The sequence below is a fragment of the Xyrauchen texanus genome, chromosome 8 (genome assembly GCF_025860055.1).
Source record: "Xyrauchen texanus isolate HMW12.3.18 chromosome 8, RBS_HiC_50CHRs, whole genome shotgun sequence".
Lineage (NCBI taxonomy): Eukaryota > Metazoa > Chordata > Actinopteri > Cypriniformes > Catostomidae > Xyrauchen > Xyrauchen texanus.
In genome coordinates, this window is record NC_068283.1 from 45,173,686 (window position 1) to 45,191,026 (window position 17,341).

Consider the following 17,341-nt stretch of genomic DNA (forward strand, 5'->3'; position numbering starts at 1 on the left):
AAGGCTTCTTAATTTTATTTAATTTGTGTCCTGAAGTGCAAGTAAACAAATCCTGAAAATTCAAGTATATTACAATTTTTAGCCTGCTGCCCCTTTACATTTGGTTCAGTCCATTTTTATTTTAAAGGGGGTGTCTTAATTCTTGAACAGCACCAGAGACGACAATGACCTACACAGGACAGAGGGAGGGATGCATTTGTTCATTCACTCACTCATTCATGGTTATTCAAATTTTCAATGCATTTAAAAAAACTAGCATTTACAGAAGCTGTGCGCTAATAAACATGCAAACACACACACGGCCTCCCTGTCCACAGTGTTTAGGTCAGTCTGTGTAAACATTGATACATATGTACAAACGAAGCATCATAATTAAATCTAATCACATTATCGATGATACTCCGAAAATTCAAATGTGTGTTAAAAACAATGTCTCCTTGGACAGCCAGCAGATCATGCATAAGTGGGCGGAGTCAGTCCCGAATCAGCCAACAGTCACAGTTCAGCTCACTCAAGCTCTATGATGTCATAATGGCTTCCTCTTCAAATCCCCGCCTTGGGTTTGATTGACATCTGCATGGGAAAAAAAAAAGAATTGTAAAAAAACAGAACATCAAATACTCCTGAGAGAAGATGCAGAAGCAGCAAACAGAAGAAGCATGCAGCCAGCGGGGGACATCGGTCAGCGTTTACCTGAGAAAGCCAGCTGCAAGTGTGGCGGCAGAGCAGCCTGAGCCCCTGACATGAGACTCTTTAACAAATCTGAGGAGAGACAGGACAGAGAGACAGACACATACACGCATGAGACAGGGTGGAGAAAATGAGCATGTTACAATGGCAGATGAGAGCAGAAACCAGTTTCATGAGAGGAAAATGTAAAGCAGATTATGAGCAACAAGATGATTGAAATCAATGAAGAACAACAAAAACAAACAAGTAGGAAATACCAGCACACACACACACACACACACACACACACACTAGGGGTGGGCAATAAGCTTGTTTAATCATTTAAAACCAAAAGAAATGTCAACTAGTAAATTTTTTAGTATTGCTTCCAGCACTGTAATTCAAACTGCTACTTTATGGTAGAAAACAGGCATTTAAAATCACTGAACAATCAGAGAGATCCAAAACAAAAAACAGAAAGAAGAGAGTGTCTGAAAAAGCTAAGGCTGCAACGGTACACGTATCCGCGCCGAACGGATACAGGATCTCCGGTACGGTACATGCAGTCACACGAATGATTACACTGCATGCGTGAAACCAATATTAATACGACATATAACGAACAACACAAACCACGTAGAACTAAAATTAAAAAACATTGTGGAGCAACACGGGACCGCACGGAACCAAAACGTAACAGAAGAGCGCCGCACGGTACACTAGAAACTGCATATCAGATAAGTGCATGTGAAGCAGGGCCGCCGCTGGCCACATTGCTGCACAACTAAGAGCTCCAAGATCGTCCATGCAAGCGCACCTAGTGGTGAGGAAGTTCAAGCGCGAGGCGATCGACTGTGTGCAACGGCTGCTTTCGGGTCCTTGAATAATGTATTACAAGCGAGCAAGGGCAGCCGGTGGAGTTTCTGGTGCCCCATGTAGTGACCTGTTTTGGGCTGTATTGATTTTTGTTTCCTTTGTGTCTGAACTCTTGCAGATTGGCAATGAATGGAGTCGTTTGGCTCGTTGATATTGAAGGGACACACAGTTTTATCCCAGTTCTCACTCGCTCCTCGGTTGTAATTAAAAAGTTTTCCGGTTGGAATACATTTTATCTAATCATTTTCCTTTAATAAATCGCTTTTATTTGAACATTTAACAGAAATGTGGGGCTTAACGGCAAATGGGGGCTTGTCCGGGATCTTTGTAGAATTATGAATGATCCCTTTTTTTTGGCATGATTTGTAAATTTAATTTGTTAAGTGCTTTTGTTTGTAGTCATTGGCTATTTGTTGGTGATTTTGTCGGCCAAATGATTACAGACTTTGTTTTCTGCACTACTGCTTTGAACATTTGTATCCACCATTGTTAGGGAAACACGCGGTGGGATTGTTTGGGTAAGAATTTTCTCTCTTTTTTTTCCTGCTCCTAATTAGACATTGTCTAATTAGACAAAAAAAACAGTGTGGGATATATTAAGGTAGCAGTAGCTGCCTTTTTGTTACTGTTTGTGTCCCTGTTAGGCTTAAGTGGCTTGATCCCCTTTTGGGATAAGTTGAGCTCAATGTACATTTTTTTTAGCGGTGAACGTGGGTGGAGCAGTTGTCTCGGGAGCACGTCCGTGGCACTGTAGGGTCGCCAGCTAGCGGATTGCTTTTGTTGTGCCAGCGGGATTTAGTGCATAAATACCCACCACAAGTAACTGCATGAAGACTTGGGTTGAGGTAGTTAGTGTCTTGTGTTTAGATCAGAGTGGGGACTAAATCCCTCCTGTTTTGGCCCTTAGGATCCCACATTTTGCTCTGTTTGATGTGTTTAGTATTTGTAACATGGCAAATTAATCAGAAGAGTTTTTACACTCTCCATCGGAAAATGTGAAGTTTATACTAGCTAGCTCGCTATTTTTCCGAACTGTGATGCAACTAAACTAAAAATATTGACTTAAATAAGCCAGAGAACACCCACCGCTAAGAATAGGAGGAATATTAAAGGAACAATTCTTCAGAGATCCCCCTAAATTACATGCAAATTATAAAAATGTATTAAAATGTATCAAAATCATAATGTCTGCGAAAAAACAAATATTCAAACAAATCTAATTTCACAAATGTACAAACAACCTTTAACCCTAAACAATCAGCCCATATTTATAGAGCGCTCTTGAGGTTTAACAAGGTTTTTAATGCAGGGCATTGACTCACTCTGAGTCAGGTTGAAGCCTGAGCTGCTGGGGTTTGTTGAGCCACTGGTAGCCGTAGTGGACACCACAGACGAGGGAAGGTTCAGCAGGTTTGGAAACTGGAACGGGAGAGAGACAGGAACCAGTCCTCCCAACATCCCAAAACCAAGAGGCAAAGATGGATTTGCTGATCCCAGCAAAGCGTTGGAGGACGATACCTGGAGATAGAAAAACACCATCATCACTGTTGAACTTAAATGTGCAAAGACATGCATGTTCAGCAGGACTAGAAATGATGCATCCCTATGAACCTCTTCAGACATATCACAAAGGTAACTTTCGTAACAGCAACACACTGGCAACTACCAAAAACGATGATTGTTTACTTAAGACTTGTTTTACACATCTAACTAACACTAGCATTATGTTTATGCCATGTAGCCGGAAGGGAACTTGCTTAGTTTTGCTTGGTTTCTACCAAGGTTTTTTTTTTTTTTTTTCACTAACGAACATATTATGAAGATGTTCCTCATCACAATCACATTTGGCTTGCTCACTGGGGGCCTAAACACAAAAATATTAAGGCATGATTTTTAACAATGTTTTCAATACAAATTGCCCAATGGGCATTTTAAGACATTACAAACACAACAGTATGATTTTCTGTAAAGCTGTTTTGAAATGATGTGTATTTCTGAAAGCGCTATACAAATAAAAATGACTTGACATATGCAGTTCCTCGGAGGAAATGCCGTCATTATGCAAAAGTCCTCAGAAGCTGACAAATATTTGCATTGTGCTTCGAGTTAAAAACATTAAACATTTTCGTCAGCGACTCGCCTAGCCGTAAGTCGGAATATGTTCATATGACTGGGCAGAGCTGGTATGATTCAAACCTGTGCAAGCTGAGAAGCTGTTGCCGTGGAAACTGATGTGATTGTCTTCACCCCTTGACTGGCACCTCCCACTTGTCTTTGTCGCTGGTTGTGATTGGCTGTCACTGCCGCAGGTGACGCGGTGGTCGCCGGTTGCTTGGAAACAGTCGAGGTGGTTGTGGTAAGGCCGGAGATGGTGTTTCCCTGAGATGAATTCTTCTGCCCCACAGGGGAGCTATAACTGCCCCCCGAGAATCCCCCCGCGTGGAACCCTGGGCTCTTGGCGGTGTGCTGGTGCATGATGGGTAACGTGGGAGGTCTTGACACAGGGGATGCGGTGGGTGTGAGTTTGATGATGGGCGAGTTGGAGTTGTGGGGTGATTTGGTGATGGTGGCCTGCATGGGCGTGATGAATCCAGGCTGGTGCTGTGTTGGTTTAGGTTGCGAGGGGGATGACGAGTCACGAGGCAGGTTTTTGGCTTGTGACAGTGAGGTCAGATGGAAAGGCTGGACGCCTTTAACGTTTATGATTGAAGGCAAGGAAGAGGTCAGAATCGTGTGCGTCCGCGACTGCGGCGATGAGCTAACTGTATCCACACCGCTCATCCGAACACTGGCGTTATTGCTGGTTTTAATGAGACCCGTTGGCAAGGCCACCACCGTTTTGCCCGCCAAGATCTTCTGAGGGACATGAAGAGGCGACGCCGTCGGTGGTGGCCGTGGTTTTGGGGGAGAGGGCACGGCAGACACACCTGACTTAACACCCGTGATCATGACAGGTCGCTGAGCGGGAATAACCGAAAGTCTTTGTGTTGGCGATAGAACACCCACTCCTTTAACGCCCTCGCTGCGTATGGACGGAGATGCGGAGGACGAGATGATCCTTGGAGGAGGGGGTGTGGAGGTTTTTTTCAGCAGGTGTGGCGACGCATGCATTGATGACGGAGCGGTCGGTTTGGGCGTGTCTGTGGACTGGGGGCTGTTGGACTGAACAAGACCTTTAGCAGCGCTGCTGAGCATCGCCAGAGCCTGAGAGATGGAGTCCAGTGACGGAGGGGTCAGATCCTCATCAAGAGAGTCAGATAGACAGATGGGCTCAGGAGGGGAAGGGACACGCTGTGGGACTGATGTAAGAGGAGGTGTGGCATCAACAGAGACGGCCGTCCGCTGGACCACACCGCTGTCCTGAGGTTTGGGTTTTGCTTTTGGAGTAGGTAACACCCTTTTCTTCACGCTGAAGATGAAATGAAACAAAAAATAAAGCTCGGACACTTCATTACTGCAATTTCAGCTGTTAGACATACTTAGACAGCGAGGACAAAACATGACTGCTGGATTATGTATAATACTTGATGAATTCTCATCATCTATTTCTGCATTGACACCAAACCATTTTCTATGCGACCCCAGTTCAAATAAGCCTTAAAATAGAGCTGAAAATGCCAATTTCATAAAAAGTTGTATTGCTTTTTGTTTGATAGCAATTTTCAAGGTAAAAACAAGCCAAAATTTTATAAAATGTATAACGATTATTGAAAATAACAAGTGTTGAAACACTTTTGAAAAGTGTCAGGTCAATACGATTTCTTCAGGGAGTTAAAACCACCACGATCCAATCAAATATGCCTTTAGAGACAGTGGACTCAAAGCACATAATGGTGGCTCTTCACTCGTTATTAACCCTTTAAAGCCTGACACAATAGTCAGGGAAAAAAATTGTATGTATATTATGCATCAAACAAAAATTTGTAAAACTTTTGTAGCTGGGACTCATGAAGTTATAGTAAGATGACACGATAGCTTGTGATGTAAAATAATGAGCTTTTTAAATTGACGGAGAAGGCTGAATATATTAAAAACAAAAATATTAATTTAAGCTTAAATATATCTTATAAAATGATTTGTACATTTTCAAAGCTCTAGGACGTTTGTGTGTGTGTGTGTGTGTGTGTGTGTGTGTGAGAGTGTGTGTGTGTGTGTGGTGGGCATGAATGGAATGGAGATTGAGAGATATTTGATACATGGATTTCAATGTGCTTTTTCCCAATAAAATAATGTAAATAATTTTAACCAAGCACAAGTTAATTATATTCAGCAAATACTGTCAGTAACAATGTAATCATTACTGTCTCTTTTACTATATCAAAATCAGCTAAGATTTCACAAAAAAAATGTCCACCAGGAGGCAATAGACAGCTAGTACATTGCATCCAACAGGACTTTTGGCAACACTTTGACCGCTAATGCTGCAGAGGCTTTAGAAAAATCGCATATTCAATTTATTCAGTCGGTTTTAGGGTTAAAAACTTGTGTAAGCTTGGAGTGTCCTACTCCAAATATTCTTTGGTTTTGACACGAGCGCTGGCCTTTTTAGTAAACATGCATGCTACGACTGCTACGAATTGGAGTTGTGGTGGTGTAGTGGTCTAAGCACATAACTGGTAATCTGGTGATCAGAAGTACACTGGTTCTCACTTATTATTGCAAATAATTCCAGGCTCATGTGCATTCAGAGTGAGCACCGTTAGAAAAATTGGGCCGTACCCATTCAGTGCTCGAGCACTTTGTCGGTGGCAAAAAGCAGATTCCTAGCGTCTGACCAAAGTACACTTTGGGCTTTATTCTTGTCAACTCAATATAGGTTGAACATTGTGGCAAGTTTTAGGGATCAGAAAGGAGAGGAGAAACTCACGTGTTTCCTGTGAGATAATCATGAGCCATACGACTCTCTTTAAACAACATCCTGTAAAAAAAATAAGACAATTATTTTAAGAAATTACAGCAATATGCCACACTATTGTCTCAAATAAATGTGAACAGTTCCATCATTTTGAGTCACTTTGAACCAGAATATTTTTTGAACATTGTGCACAAAAAGGAGAAAGTCTTACTTTGCAATTCTTCCAAACTGTTGCAGATATAAATTCATACAAATGTCAGCTGAAACTTTCCTTTTTGCTTTACTGCATAAAATTCAAAATATGTTTCTGGGACTAAAAATGATGGAGCAGGCCTTATCTCAAATATATACATACAAATTATCAAATCGGATATTATTGCTGCAGTCATGAGTGTTCATAAATGTAGTGTGATACACACCTGGCCTGCATCCAGCCTTTGGGCCAGAGCGGTTTGACCTCCGTATCCATGAAGACCTTCAGGTAATCTTCAGGTGAGAGTGCACACTGACCTTCTAGCTCATAACAGCCCAGCTTCACACGCACCAGATTACACAGCAGATTCCTGCACACATAAATACTTTTCATTTAGGAGATGCCTAATCCACCCTTTTTCCCATCTATAAAAGCCTCACATTAGTGTCGTATGGTTGTGTGAGTTAATGTCGATCAAACTGCACAACTAAAGTTTCACCTGAGTTTGTCGTCCCACACAAATTTCTTCCTGGGTCCCATCACTCTTCGCCCAGGCTTCTCCTCATCTTCCTCCTCAGAGCCATTTCTCTCGCCATCCTCAGAATGCTGCCTGCACACACACACACACATGCATTTAAACACACTGTGTGCTGCACTTTGGTAATTACACCATTGGCTTTGCTCCCAAATCTGATCCATTTATCAGCATTTATTTGTCCTGGTTTGCAGAATTGAACCGCTATTGATGTATTTTTTTCTAAATCAGCACAGTCATTTTGTCAATGCAGGCATTTGAAACTCTTGCAGCAATAACTCTTAGACTGAAAGACTCTTACTTAGCGACTTTGGCCATGCAGTCCATGTTGTAGCGTGCAATCTGCTCTGGCATGACGCTGCAGACGGCCAGCTTGAGTTTGAGCAGCGGCGTCTTCAGCCTGTCGTCCTGAATGTTCAGACTGAGTTTCTTCAGACGCTTCAGCAGAGCTTCTTTACTACATGGAACAAACGCCTCCAGATGAGCGTAAACAGCAGAACGCACCAACGCCGGCTGCTCCTGCACCTGCAGCTCAATACTGCACAGACAGACATACATTCAAATGGAGACAGACAGACAGAGATTAAGCGAGCTGGCCTTAAATGAGGCTGCGTCCACATAGACATCAAAAGAATTAAAGAACAATTGTCAAATTGTGTTGCTGTTTTGAAATACGTTATTTTATCGTGATCTTGACCACCTGTTTTTGAGATTTATGTGTTCCCCCATTCAAGAGGATAGGACATAGCCTACAGAGAGCGTTCCAAAGATGGACTGACTTGCTAGACATTTTAGTTTTCAAAGTGCTCTTTATCCACACTACCGGTTTCAAGGGTTTTCCAAAAGTTGCTCGTCCACACTAAAACGTATGACAATGCTTAAATCCCCTTACTGCACATGTGTAAAATTCCCATTCCCTGTACAGTCTGAAAAGCAACTGTCCTTTATCTTTAACAACGCTATTAAAGTAAATAGCAGGCGCAAAAACAAGCATCTTGATTATTTTGGGTTGAATGGATCACGTGACTGCATCACATGACAATAAATACATCATCGTTTTCAGATATCTCCATCTTCCCAGTCCACACTACAACACAAAGATGGTATTTTCAAATGCATCCACCCGGGACTGGTTTTGCAAAAGCAGCGTCTCAGTGTGGACGGAAGACCAAGACATAGAGAAAAAGATGCATATTCAAATGAAAGCGCATTAGTGTGGACGGCGCCAAAGAGTGAGTGACTGGAAGTGAAATGCAGAAAATTCAAATGAGGTCGAGCTGGACTTACTCTAGCAGGATGTTGTTCATGTCCAGCGTGAAGAACTTCTTCCTGCCCTCAACATCAAACTGACGAGACGCCTGTAAGAATGATTAACATTTAGAAGACTCTTTAAGAAGTCATCTTACTATTTACTTTAAAAGACACTTAAACTTTACATTTACAAACCAATATGTCAACACGAAATCAAAACTGATCCAATTTACTTTGATACAGGTTTCCTGGTCTTACTGTGAACAAATCATCAGTGTATGTTAACCAAAAGAAGATGGTCTTCTACCTGAAAATGCTAAATTATTTTAAAAACATGTACTGATTTACTGAGACTCAGTGAACTGCTTTTCACAGACTTCTGACTTCCAAATCTACCTCTCCTGTTCTCATGGTATTCTCCCTGTCTTTTCTCTATATCATTCACCCTCTCTTCATCCTACACTTTTCTCTACCTCTCCTGCTGCTGGCTCCCTCTCTCCACTGAAGTCTGCCTGGAAGGAAAAGATAACACACACACTCACTCAGGCATCATGACAATATCTCCAAGCCTGTGTATTGTAGAAACACCTCAAAATATAATTTCACAATCATCCCCACGAGAGTTGAACTGAAGCAGAAAACTGCACTCACCGCCCGCAGGTCCTCAATGCGTTTGAGGACGGGGGCAGGAAGGCTGGTGGGGAGAGGTGGCGGGGGCATAAATCCAGTCTTCTGCACTCTGCCCGTGAATCCTCCTGCTTTTTGAGCCACCGCGGATACGTTCTCGGTCTGTCCAGGACTGGAAGGTTGAGGAGAATCCAGCAGCCCAAAGTCCAGATCACCCATCAACTCCTGCAGCATGTCATTCTCTGTTGCCCCGCCCAGCAGTGACATCACCGCCGGGTCAGAGGTAAGGTCAGCCATGGACAGGTCATTGCCGGGAGTGGCTGTGTTAGTTTGAGTGCGTGAGAGCTTTACGGCGGCGGTCGGGTTCTTCTTCCTCATCTCTTCTTTCTCGCGTGTGAACCGGCGGATCATGGCTGCTAGAGAGAGCGAATCCTTCATCAGCTTCTTCCTCTTCTTCTTTTCTGGACGGTTCAGAGACGAAACTCTAACAGAACAAGAGAGAGCGGCAGAGTGAAACAGAGCCAATAGAAATTAATAGGGATGGGAATCGCTTGGAATTAAAAGTCACTTATTAGGGGGCCTGAGTAGCTCAGCAAATAAAGACGCTGACCATCACCCCTGGAGTCGTGAGTTTGAATTCAAGGCGTGCCGAGTGAATCCAGCCAGGTCTCCTAAGCAACCAAATTGGCCCAGTTGCTAGTGAGGGTAGTGTCACATGGGGTAACCACCTCGTGGTCGCTATAATGTGATTCTCGCTCTTGGTGGGGCATGTGGCGTGTTGTGCGTTGATGCCACGGAGAATAGCGTGAAGCCGCCACACACACTACGTCTCCACGGTAACGCGCTCAACATGCCACGTGATAAGATGCGTGGATTGACGGTCTCAGATGCGGAGGCTGAGAACTCAGATTCATCCTCCGCCACCCAGATTGAGACAAGACACTATGCCACCACGTGGACGTGGAGCACATTGGGAATTGGGCATTTCAAATTGGGGAGAAAATAATAAAAGTAACTTATAAGGTTTATTTCAGTTTGGACTAGGGCTGTGCAATACTAAAAAAAATGCATTTCAGTGCACAAAAAAAAACATTTATTTGCATAAATGATAGATGATGGATTTTTATGCGCCTTTCAGATTGTTTTGTTCTCTCACTGGTACCTTTTTTGTGCACTGCATGAGCTCAATTCAGAGTGGTGATTTGAACATCTTAGCATATTGATGTTTAAACAATCTGAGAAGATATTGTGATTCAGAAATTGCACATGATGATCGAAGTATTATTAGCCCTAGTTAAGCCCAAAGTATACTTCGGTTTTGACATGAATGCTAATGGGACATATATTATCATACATATATTATACTCTAACCTTGTTCAGTCTTTAAAGGAAAAAGCTTGGTAACTTTTATGCACTGCCTGCCACTTGAACCGTATCAACGTGCCCCGTGTTTCATACATGTTCCGTGTCGTGGTGCTTCTCGTCCGGTGTGCAACCACCTTAAGTGTCTACGTACAGTCAAACGCATCAGCCTTTTAAAGTACTGCATACTTAATTTGACTGTGCACACAGACACATCACATGCGACTAACCGAAGTATAATTTGGGCTTTATGATCCTACTGTAGAAAGTATCTGTCTATATAGACAATAGGCAAGAAACAGCTCACATAGCTAGGTATGTGAACATATTTCATGTTAGCATTTCACATATATACATATATGAACATCTGCATGTGCTTGTAAACAAGTAACATACCAATCCAATGTTTGGACACACTAAACTGAATGTCTAAATTAAAAAGCTAAAGCTTAATGTTTGAAATTTGTTTACAAAAACAAATTGTGCCCATGTATGAATTTCCCGACAAAACTAAAATTTATATTTTTAACAAGTGTCCAGCATTCAATCCATGTGAACTCTTTCAATACTGTTGAAAAATATTGATCAGAGTTTGCAGAGCTGAAATCTACTCACAAAAGCTTTTTATACATAAAAGCTTTGATCTTTAAGAAGATTTTTGATGTTTGTGACAGTAAATGAATCCTGTTTTCTGTCTGCACTCACCCCGGCTTTGGTACTTTAAATTTCCTGGGTTTTTTCTCCTCCAGACCTCCATCCTGCTTCTTCTTCCTCCTTTTAATCACTCGCTCCTCTCCATCTTTCTGCAAATCACAGATAAGAAAACCATCAGTCCAATGACTCCAACAGACTGCAACGATAAATCTGAAAAAGATGGCTCAGCCAATCGTGAAAACGTCACCCTTATATGGGTGGAGTCTTTTCGTCCATCTTCTCCCTCTGATTCAGAAGCAGCTCTGAACTGCAGTGTACCGGTGTTGATGTAGAAACCACCCAGTTTAGTGGTCAGTGATGCAGGAACGAGTTCGTCATACTGGAGAGAGACAGAACAGAGTCTTGAATGAGACATAGCACAAACGGTGTGGGACGAGCTACATGCTGAAGTTTAAAACACTTAGTGTTAGGGGCTTGTTCAGATCATTAACCCAAAGAAAGAGCAACAGTAGTAGTGATGCTTGACTTGGAGAACACTACTAAGAGCTGTACGAGAGGCAGGGACGGATTATGAATTGCAAAGGCCCTGGGGCCAATAATCTCCAAGGGCCCCCCTCCATCCAAAGGTTGTTCATTGGTCATGCCCAAAAGGGTTTAAGCGAGGGGACCACCAAACTAGATTGCGTAGCCTTAAAGCCCAGGGCACCCCGGGCATTCAAGGGCCCCCTGGTAGTCACAGGCCCCTGGGCACTGGCCCCATTGGCATGGTCGTTAATCCGTCCCTGATGAGAGGTAATCGACGAGCAATATATTTCTCTTATACTCACAGCCTCTGAGTTGTCAATGAATGGATCAGTTTCATCGTAGCCATAACCGATATCGATGAGATCCTGCACCCTGTCTCTTCTTTTCTTCTTTCCACCATTTCCCTGAGAATAAAACACACAAATCTAACAGCTGACTCCACCAATCGACAACTTGCTATAAAATGTAACATGTGCCAGGATTAAACCTGTACGTGTTTACGGTGCATACTAAAACACTCATGTTTGTGTTGGCACCAAGGGGAGATGCATACATATCAGGGGTGGGCGATACAAGCACACATTTATATAGCAATATTTTTGTAATGTTGGGTTGATAACAATTTATCAACATACACATTTGTAAGGAAAACTGATTCAAAACATAATGGAAGTTTTTTATTTAAAAATAATGCCCAAAGTAATCAGACATTTTACACATTTTAAAAATATAATCTGGCAAGTTAACTAGAGCAGAGTATTGAGTTTGATACATTTTAGGTACTGATCGAATTGCCTCTAAACAATCGAGTACCAAAAATTGTCTTGTCGTTCCGTACCAAATTTCAATACCTAAGTGGTTAATCTCTCAACGTCAGTGATAAGCAGTTAGCATGATAGATGTGCTCAAATCTAAAAGTGCCGGTTATTGGCTGTGTTTAGGCATCAAGGAAAAACACTAGTTTACACCGGTTAAGCCCAGAGACGCGGCTCACATGTGAGGCTGTATTGTGTGCGTCCAAACCCCCATACATGTGAAAGAGGTGGAAAAGATCAAAAGTGTGGCAAAATTTCACACGGCTCGATGCCAACAGCACGTGATGCAATATTTGCGACAAGATAATTGTTGCACCAACAAATCTGATGAAGCACTTGACAGTTCACGGAATAAACTTAAGAGCAGAAAGTTGCTCCGTGTTCGACTGCAAGAACATGTGCATCCTCTCAGCGTTCTCCTGCCACAGAGCTTCCTTCAACATGTCCACCACACGAGTCCTCCAAAACTACTGATGAATGCAGCAGTGCTATGACTGGGACTCCGACAGGTAAGGTAACGTTTAGCAAACAAACCAACAAACAAACAAAATCGGCTAACTTGTAGTGGTACATGCTTGTGTACTTAAATTAACGGTTCTGTGCGCGGTGACATAGTCCTATAAACTGGGACCTATGTAACGTTAGATATTGTTTGGATGTATGGCTATAGATAGCTAGCTAAATCGATGCTAAAAATGCTTTAAGGTTGACAGTAACCGATCAAGTTTAACTCACATTAAACTAGTTATCTTGTTAAACCGTACTTATCCTTAGGGTCGGCTGAATTAACAGTTTAGCTTTCTTGTTTTTTTTTCTTCGTTATTCTTCGTTAACAGTACAAAACATGCATACACACTAAACTGCATAGTCAAAATCCTCAAGTTAAACTGAAATATTACCAATACCATCGTACATACAATCATTCCGACATGACTTGAACGCACCCTAATTATTTGTAGCACATCCTCTGATTGCAATACGTTCTGAACTGTGTCGGCATGTTTCATAACCGTAACATAGATGACTCACATTTTTATCGATTGACACATTTCTACCTGTATATCGCTTAAACCAGCAGCCTATACTTACATATTTGCTCTCAAATTTCTTCGCCAGAGTCTCGACTTCCTGTCTTTCTTTATCTTCATCAGCAAATGGGTCGCTGGGGTCCAGAGCAGGTGTGAGCCCGTGAGGAACTTTCCTTGCCTTTGAGAACAAAATTAAGCAGGTCAGAGAGAGCCAAAAGAGACTCCTGCAAGGTAAATTTTCGTGCAAACTTAATTTACTGCATATAACTTTGAAATCCAAAGATATACTGAGGTGATTCCATATTAGCCGTCTTATATGAAACATAATTGTTTTTCAGGCGTAGAGCTTTGTACATGAGGAAAACATACTGAAAACAAGACTGTTGACTGGTTATCTTCAATAAATTATTCTAGATCCGCCTCACATCTCAGCTACTTCTGTAATTAGAGGTAGACTGATATATCAGCTTTAAGATTAATCTGTGCCAATAGTTGCTTTCTGGAACTATCCGAAAAAAATCTATGCCGATAGTTGTTTCCCCCCTCTATGTTACTCTGTGGCCTCTGCAGGACGATTCTACAGTATAACAGCCGCAAAGGTGAATTAAAACAATCACTGACACCTCGTGGGGATCATTGACAATTTAAAATTTTTATCCTCACTTCAATGCATCTTTAGTTTTTTTATTAGATTATCAAGTGTTTTAAATTGAAGCAAGGGCTTGTAAAGAAAAATGTGAATAGGACTATATGAAAAAGTGCCCGTCAGCACATGCATCGGGTCTCCGACATCATATCTAGTGAACAATAATAAACTACAAATATACATCATTGAACCTAATCTGGTGAAATATATAGGCTATAAAAAGCTTAATTTGGTAAATACTTAAATATAGAGCATGGTAACGGTGCCCAAGTCTCATTCTTTTCAAAATAAGAGTCTCTGGTGTGTTTTGGGCTTGTTTATTATTAAGATAAAAAATATTATTATTATTATGTTATGCACCAAATCTTCATTTTTTTTGCACTCATGCAGCGCGTGCAATTCATTAGTGCGTCGCGAGCCGGCAGCGCTTCATTTTGGTTAATCTTGCGAGTAAATGCACCCGCTTTGCTTTGGTCAGGCTGCGTGGATGACAGCCTACGTTCAGTGTTTCATTGGTTTATTTTTGCATTCAGAACAGCACGTGATGTAATGAGGAGAACACCACTAATTATCCTCAAGATTTCCAAACCTAGCATTCAGGTACACCCTCCTAAAACCATGCTCACACTCAAAATTACATTACATTATTAAAAGTGAAAACATAAACATTGCAAACTGCCATTGGCCAATAAAAAACGGCACTCCATCTCAAAAAGGTTGCTGACCTCACTTCTAGAAATTTTTAAATCTATTGGTCGATTAATTGGTCATCGGCCTTTTCCACCACCTTAATTATCGGTCAACCTCTAACTGTAATTGCTACTAATTAATAATGATACTAAATACTCACTAAACTAAAAATATCTCACAGTACATTTAAAGCAGATTCAGTTGTCTTTAAAGTTAAATGGGATTCAAACCCAAAACCTTTCCATTACAAGTTCAGATCTTTAACCACTACTAACCCACGACTCTGAGTTACTTCTGTAACTACTGTTAATAAGTACTGACTCAACTGATGTTGCAATCTTAACCCTTCAGGATATTTTTGTCTTTTTTATTTTTTCGACTATTTTGGCTGTTAATGCCATTGGCATACATTTTGCCAAAGGTGTGTATTTTGGGGGGAATTTTGATATTTCAACCTCAGTTCCTATAATACATCTATAACACACTGTGTGCACAAAATAGTCACACTCGGGATCTTCAGGACAAAAATGTCCCCATTGAAACCCATTAAAACTGCAATATGTGATCCTAGTGCCGTTATAGCATAAAATCATGAATTCTATATTGTACTTTCATTCAGGTGCTGAAATATAATAATTTTAAAAATGGGCATACAAATATTCTATATTAATATTATTTTCCATTTTCGCTGACTTCAAATTTTTTTAACCAACATCAGTCCTGATCACAACTACAAAATATTCATTCATTTTCAGGATTTGAACCCTTTAAATGTCAGTTTGTTTATATAATGCTACTGTTGTTGTTTTTTTACACACACTTCTCAATACACAAATACAAAACACACTCTGACATTCATACGAACACACACACACAATTTTATCTGCATCATGTATTCAGTTGTCCTGCAGGTCTCTATAATACAGCAAACAGAGAATAGGGGAAAAGCTTGTATTTGCTCCATAGGCTCAACATGAGGAAAATGGCGCCATCTGGTGGAAAATATTAAAAAGTACATTTTATAGCTCCGTAATGAAATCATAATATCATATAAATCATGATATTATGCTTTAATGGCACTGGAATCAAATATTGCAGTTTAAATGGGGCCATTTTTGTCCTGAAGGTCCTGAGTGAAACTATTTTGTGTACACAGTGTGTTATAGATGTGTTATAGGAACGGAGGTTGACATATACAATTCCTCCCAATTGCCGTTGGCAATAACACAAGGGTTAAACATCAAGGCTGTTTTCGAACCTGCAACATTTCAGTTATTTGACCCACTATTCTCTCACCTGCAGGCTGCTGTGGATGAGCTCGCTGTAGTTAAACTCGGCGGATTTCTGTTCGCTGGGTTCGGACAGGCTCAGGTTCAGTCGGACGGTTGGTTTGGGTTCTTCGGGATCCGTCGCTGGTTTCGCGGCACCGAACAGACCAACAGAAGTAGCACCGTTACCGGGGGGGTTCGGCTCATTCTCCTCGTCCTCCCGTCGCCGCTTCTTGGACTCGGGCGCCGGTGTGGTGCTGTATGAGGCAAGTGTGACGAACGGGACTTTTCTCGGGTCCGCCATTGGACTCTCCGGTTCCGCTCGAGCCCGAACACACACACGTGCACGCGCACACTAGCAATGAACGCTTACACTCTAAAAAAACGCTTTAATTCTGACACGAAACGAAATTAACTCCAGAGTATAGAGTTTATAATATGTACTGACAGCATTCGGATCGAACTTGTTTATTTTACTCGGGTGTGAAAGTAGTTTTTGTTTCTCTCAGTGATGTGGCGGCCATTTCCATCAGCAGTAAACACAGGATGGTGCTGCGGGGTCACTGAGCATGCGCAGAACGCGCGGAGCTCCAGGAGGACCAATCAGAAGTCGCAGCGCCTCCCGGGTACCGCCCATTTTATGACGTCAGTCGAGAGAGGGCAGGGCCGCTTCCTGTATCGTGCGCTTTTCGCGGGAACTTCAGAGACGCGCACTTTTATAGTTTTATTTGTCTCATAAGAAAAAAAGTGTTCAATAAAGATCAGCATAACAAAACTAAATGTTTTTTTCCTGTTTATAAATAGACCAAGTCATAATCAATAATAGTTCATTTGTTCTGTGCTTTAAATGTAAAAGTTTAAATATTAATAATATGGCAACTCATAATATGGGTCAGTTCAAAATAAAACGTTTGATACTTTCATAATTGTAAACAATTAAAATGTTTTAAACAGCTTTATTTCACAACAAATCCACAGAAACATATAAAAGTAATACAATAAAGAACCAAGGTATTATACAATCAACTACAAATACATGAAACAACATCCCTAAAGCCACTATATTACAGAGAATTAAATAACAATGTACATCTCCCATTAGAGAGAAACGGTTCATTTTATCAGACCAGCTAAACTGTAATTGATTATAACAAGTCTTAAAATTTATAACATGATGGTGTGACGTTAGCCTGTTGTAAAGGTTAATCTGGCGAGAACAGTAAAATGTGTCAAAATGTCAACTGACATTATCTAAATGTTTTTTATTCAAATTTTGATTTTTCATTATCAAGAATAAATACAGATTATTATGAATAAAACTCTTTTGCTGATGCTGACATTTTCTTA

General features: G+C 41.2%; 1 protein-coding gene across 2 annotated transcripts; it reads right to left on the reverse strand.

Moving 5' to 3' along the window:
• Positions 1-16,523, reverse strand: LOC127648284 (ubinuclein-2-like). Of its 2 annotated transcripts, XM_052132874.1 has the most exons (15): positions 16,023-16,523; positions 13,452-13,568; positions 11,850-11,951; positions 11,270-11,401; positions 11,074-11,171; positions 9,031-9,490; positions 8,416-8,486; positions 7,430-7,666; positions 7,093-7,203; positions 6,820-6,963; positions 6,413-6,463; positions 3,742-4,954; positions 2,868-3,063; positions 694-762; positions 1-573 (listed from the first exon to the last, which is right to left on the reverse strand). In XM_052132874.1, exons 1-15 carry the CDS (start codon positions 16,296-16,298, stop codon positions 527-529), a joined length of 3,324 nt encoding a protein of 1,107 aa, XP_051988834.1. In that variant the 5' UTR covers positions 16,299-16,523; the 3' UTR covers positions 1-526. The 2 variants fall into 2 exon arrangements, with proteins under 2 accessions (XP_051988834.1, XP_051988835.1); XM_052132875.1 differs by lacking the exon at positions 694-762.
• Between the last annotated feature and the right edge of the window lie 818 nt (positions 16,524-17,341).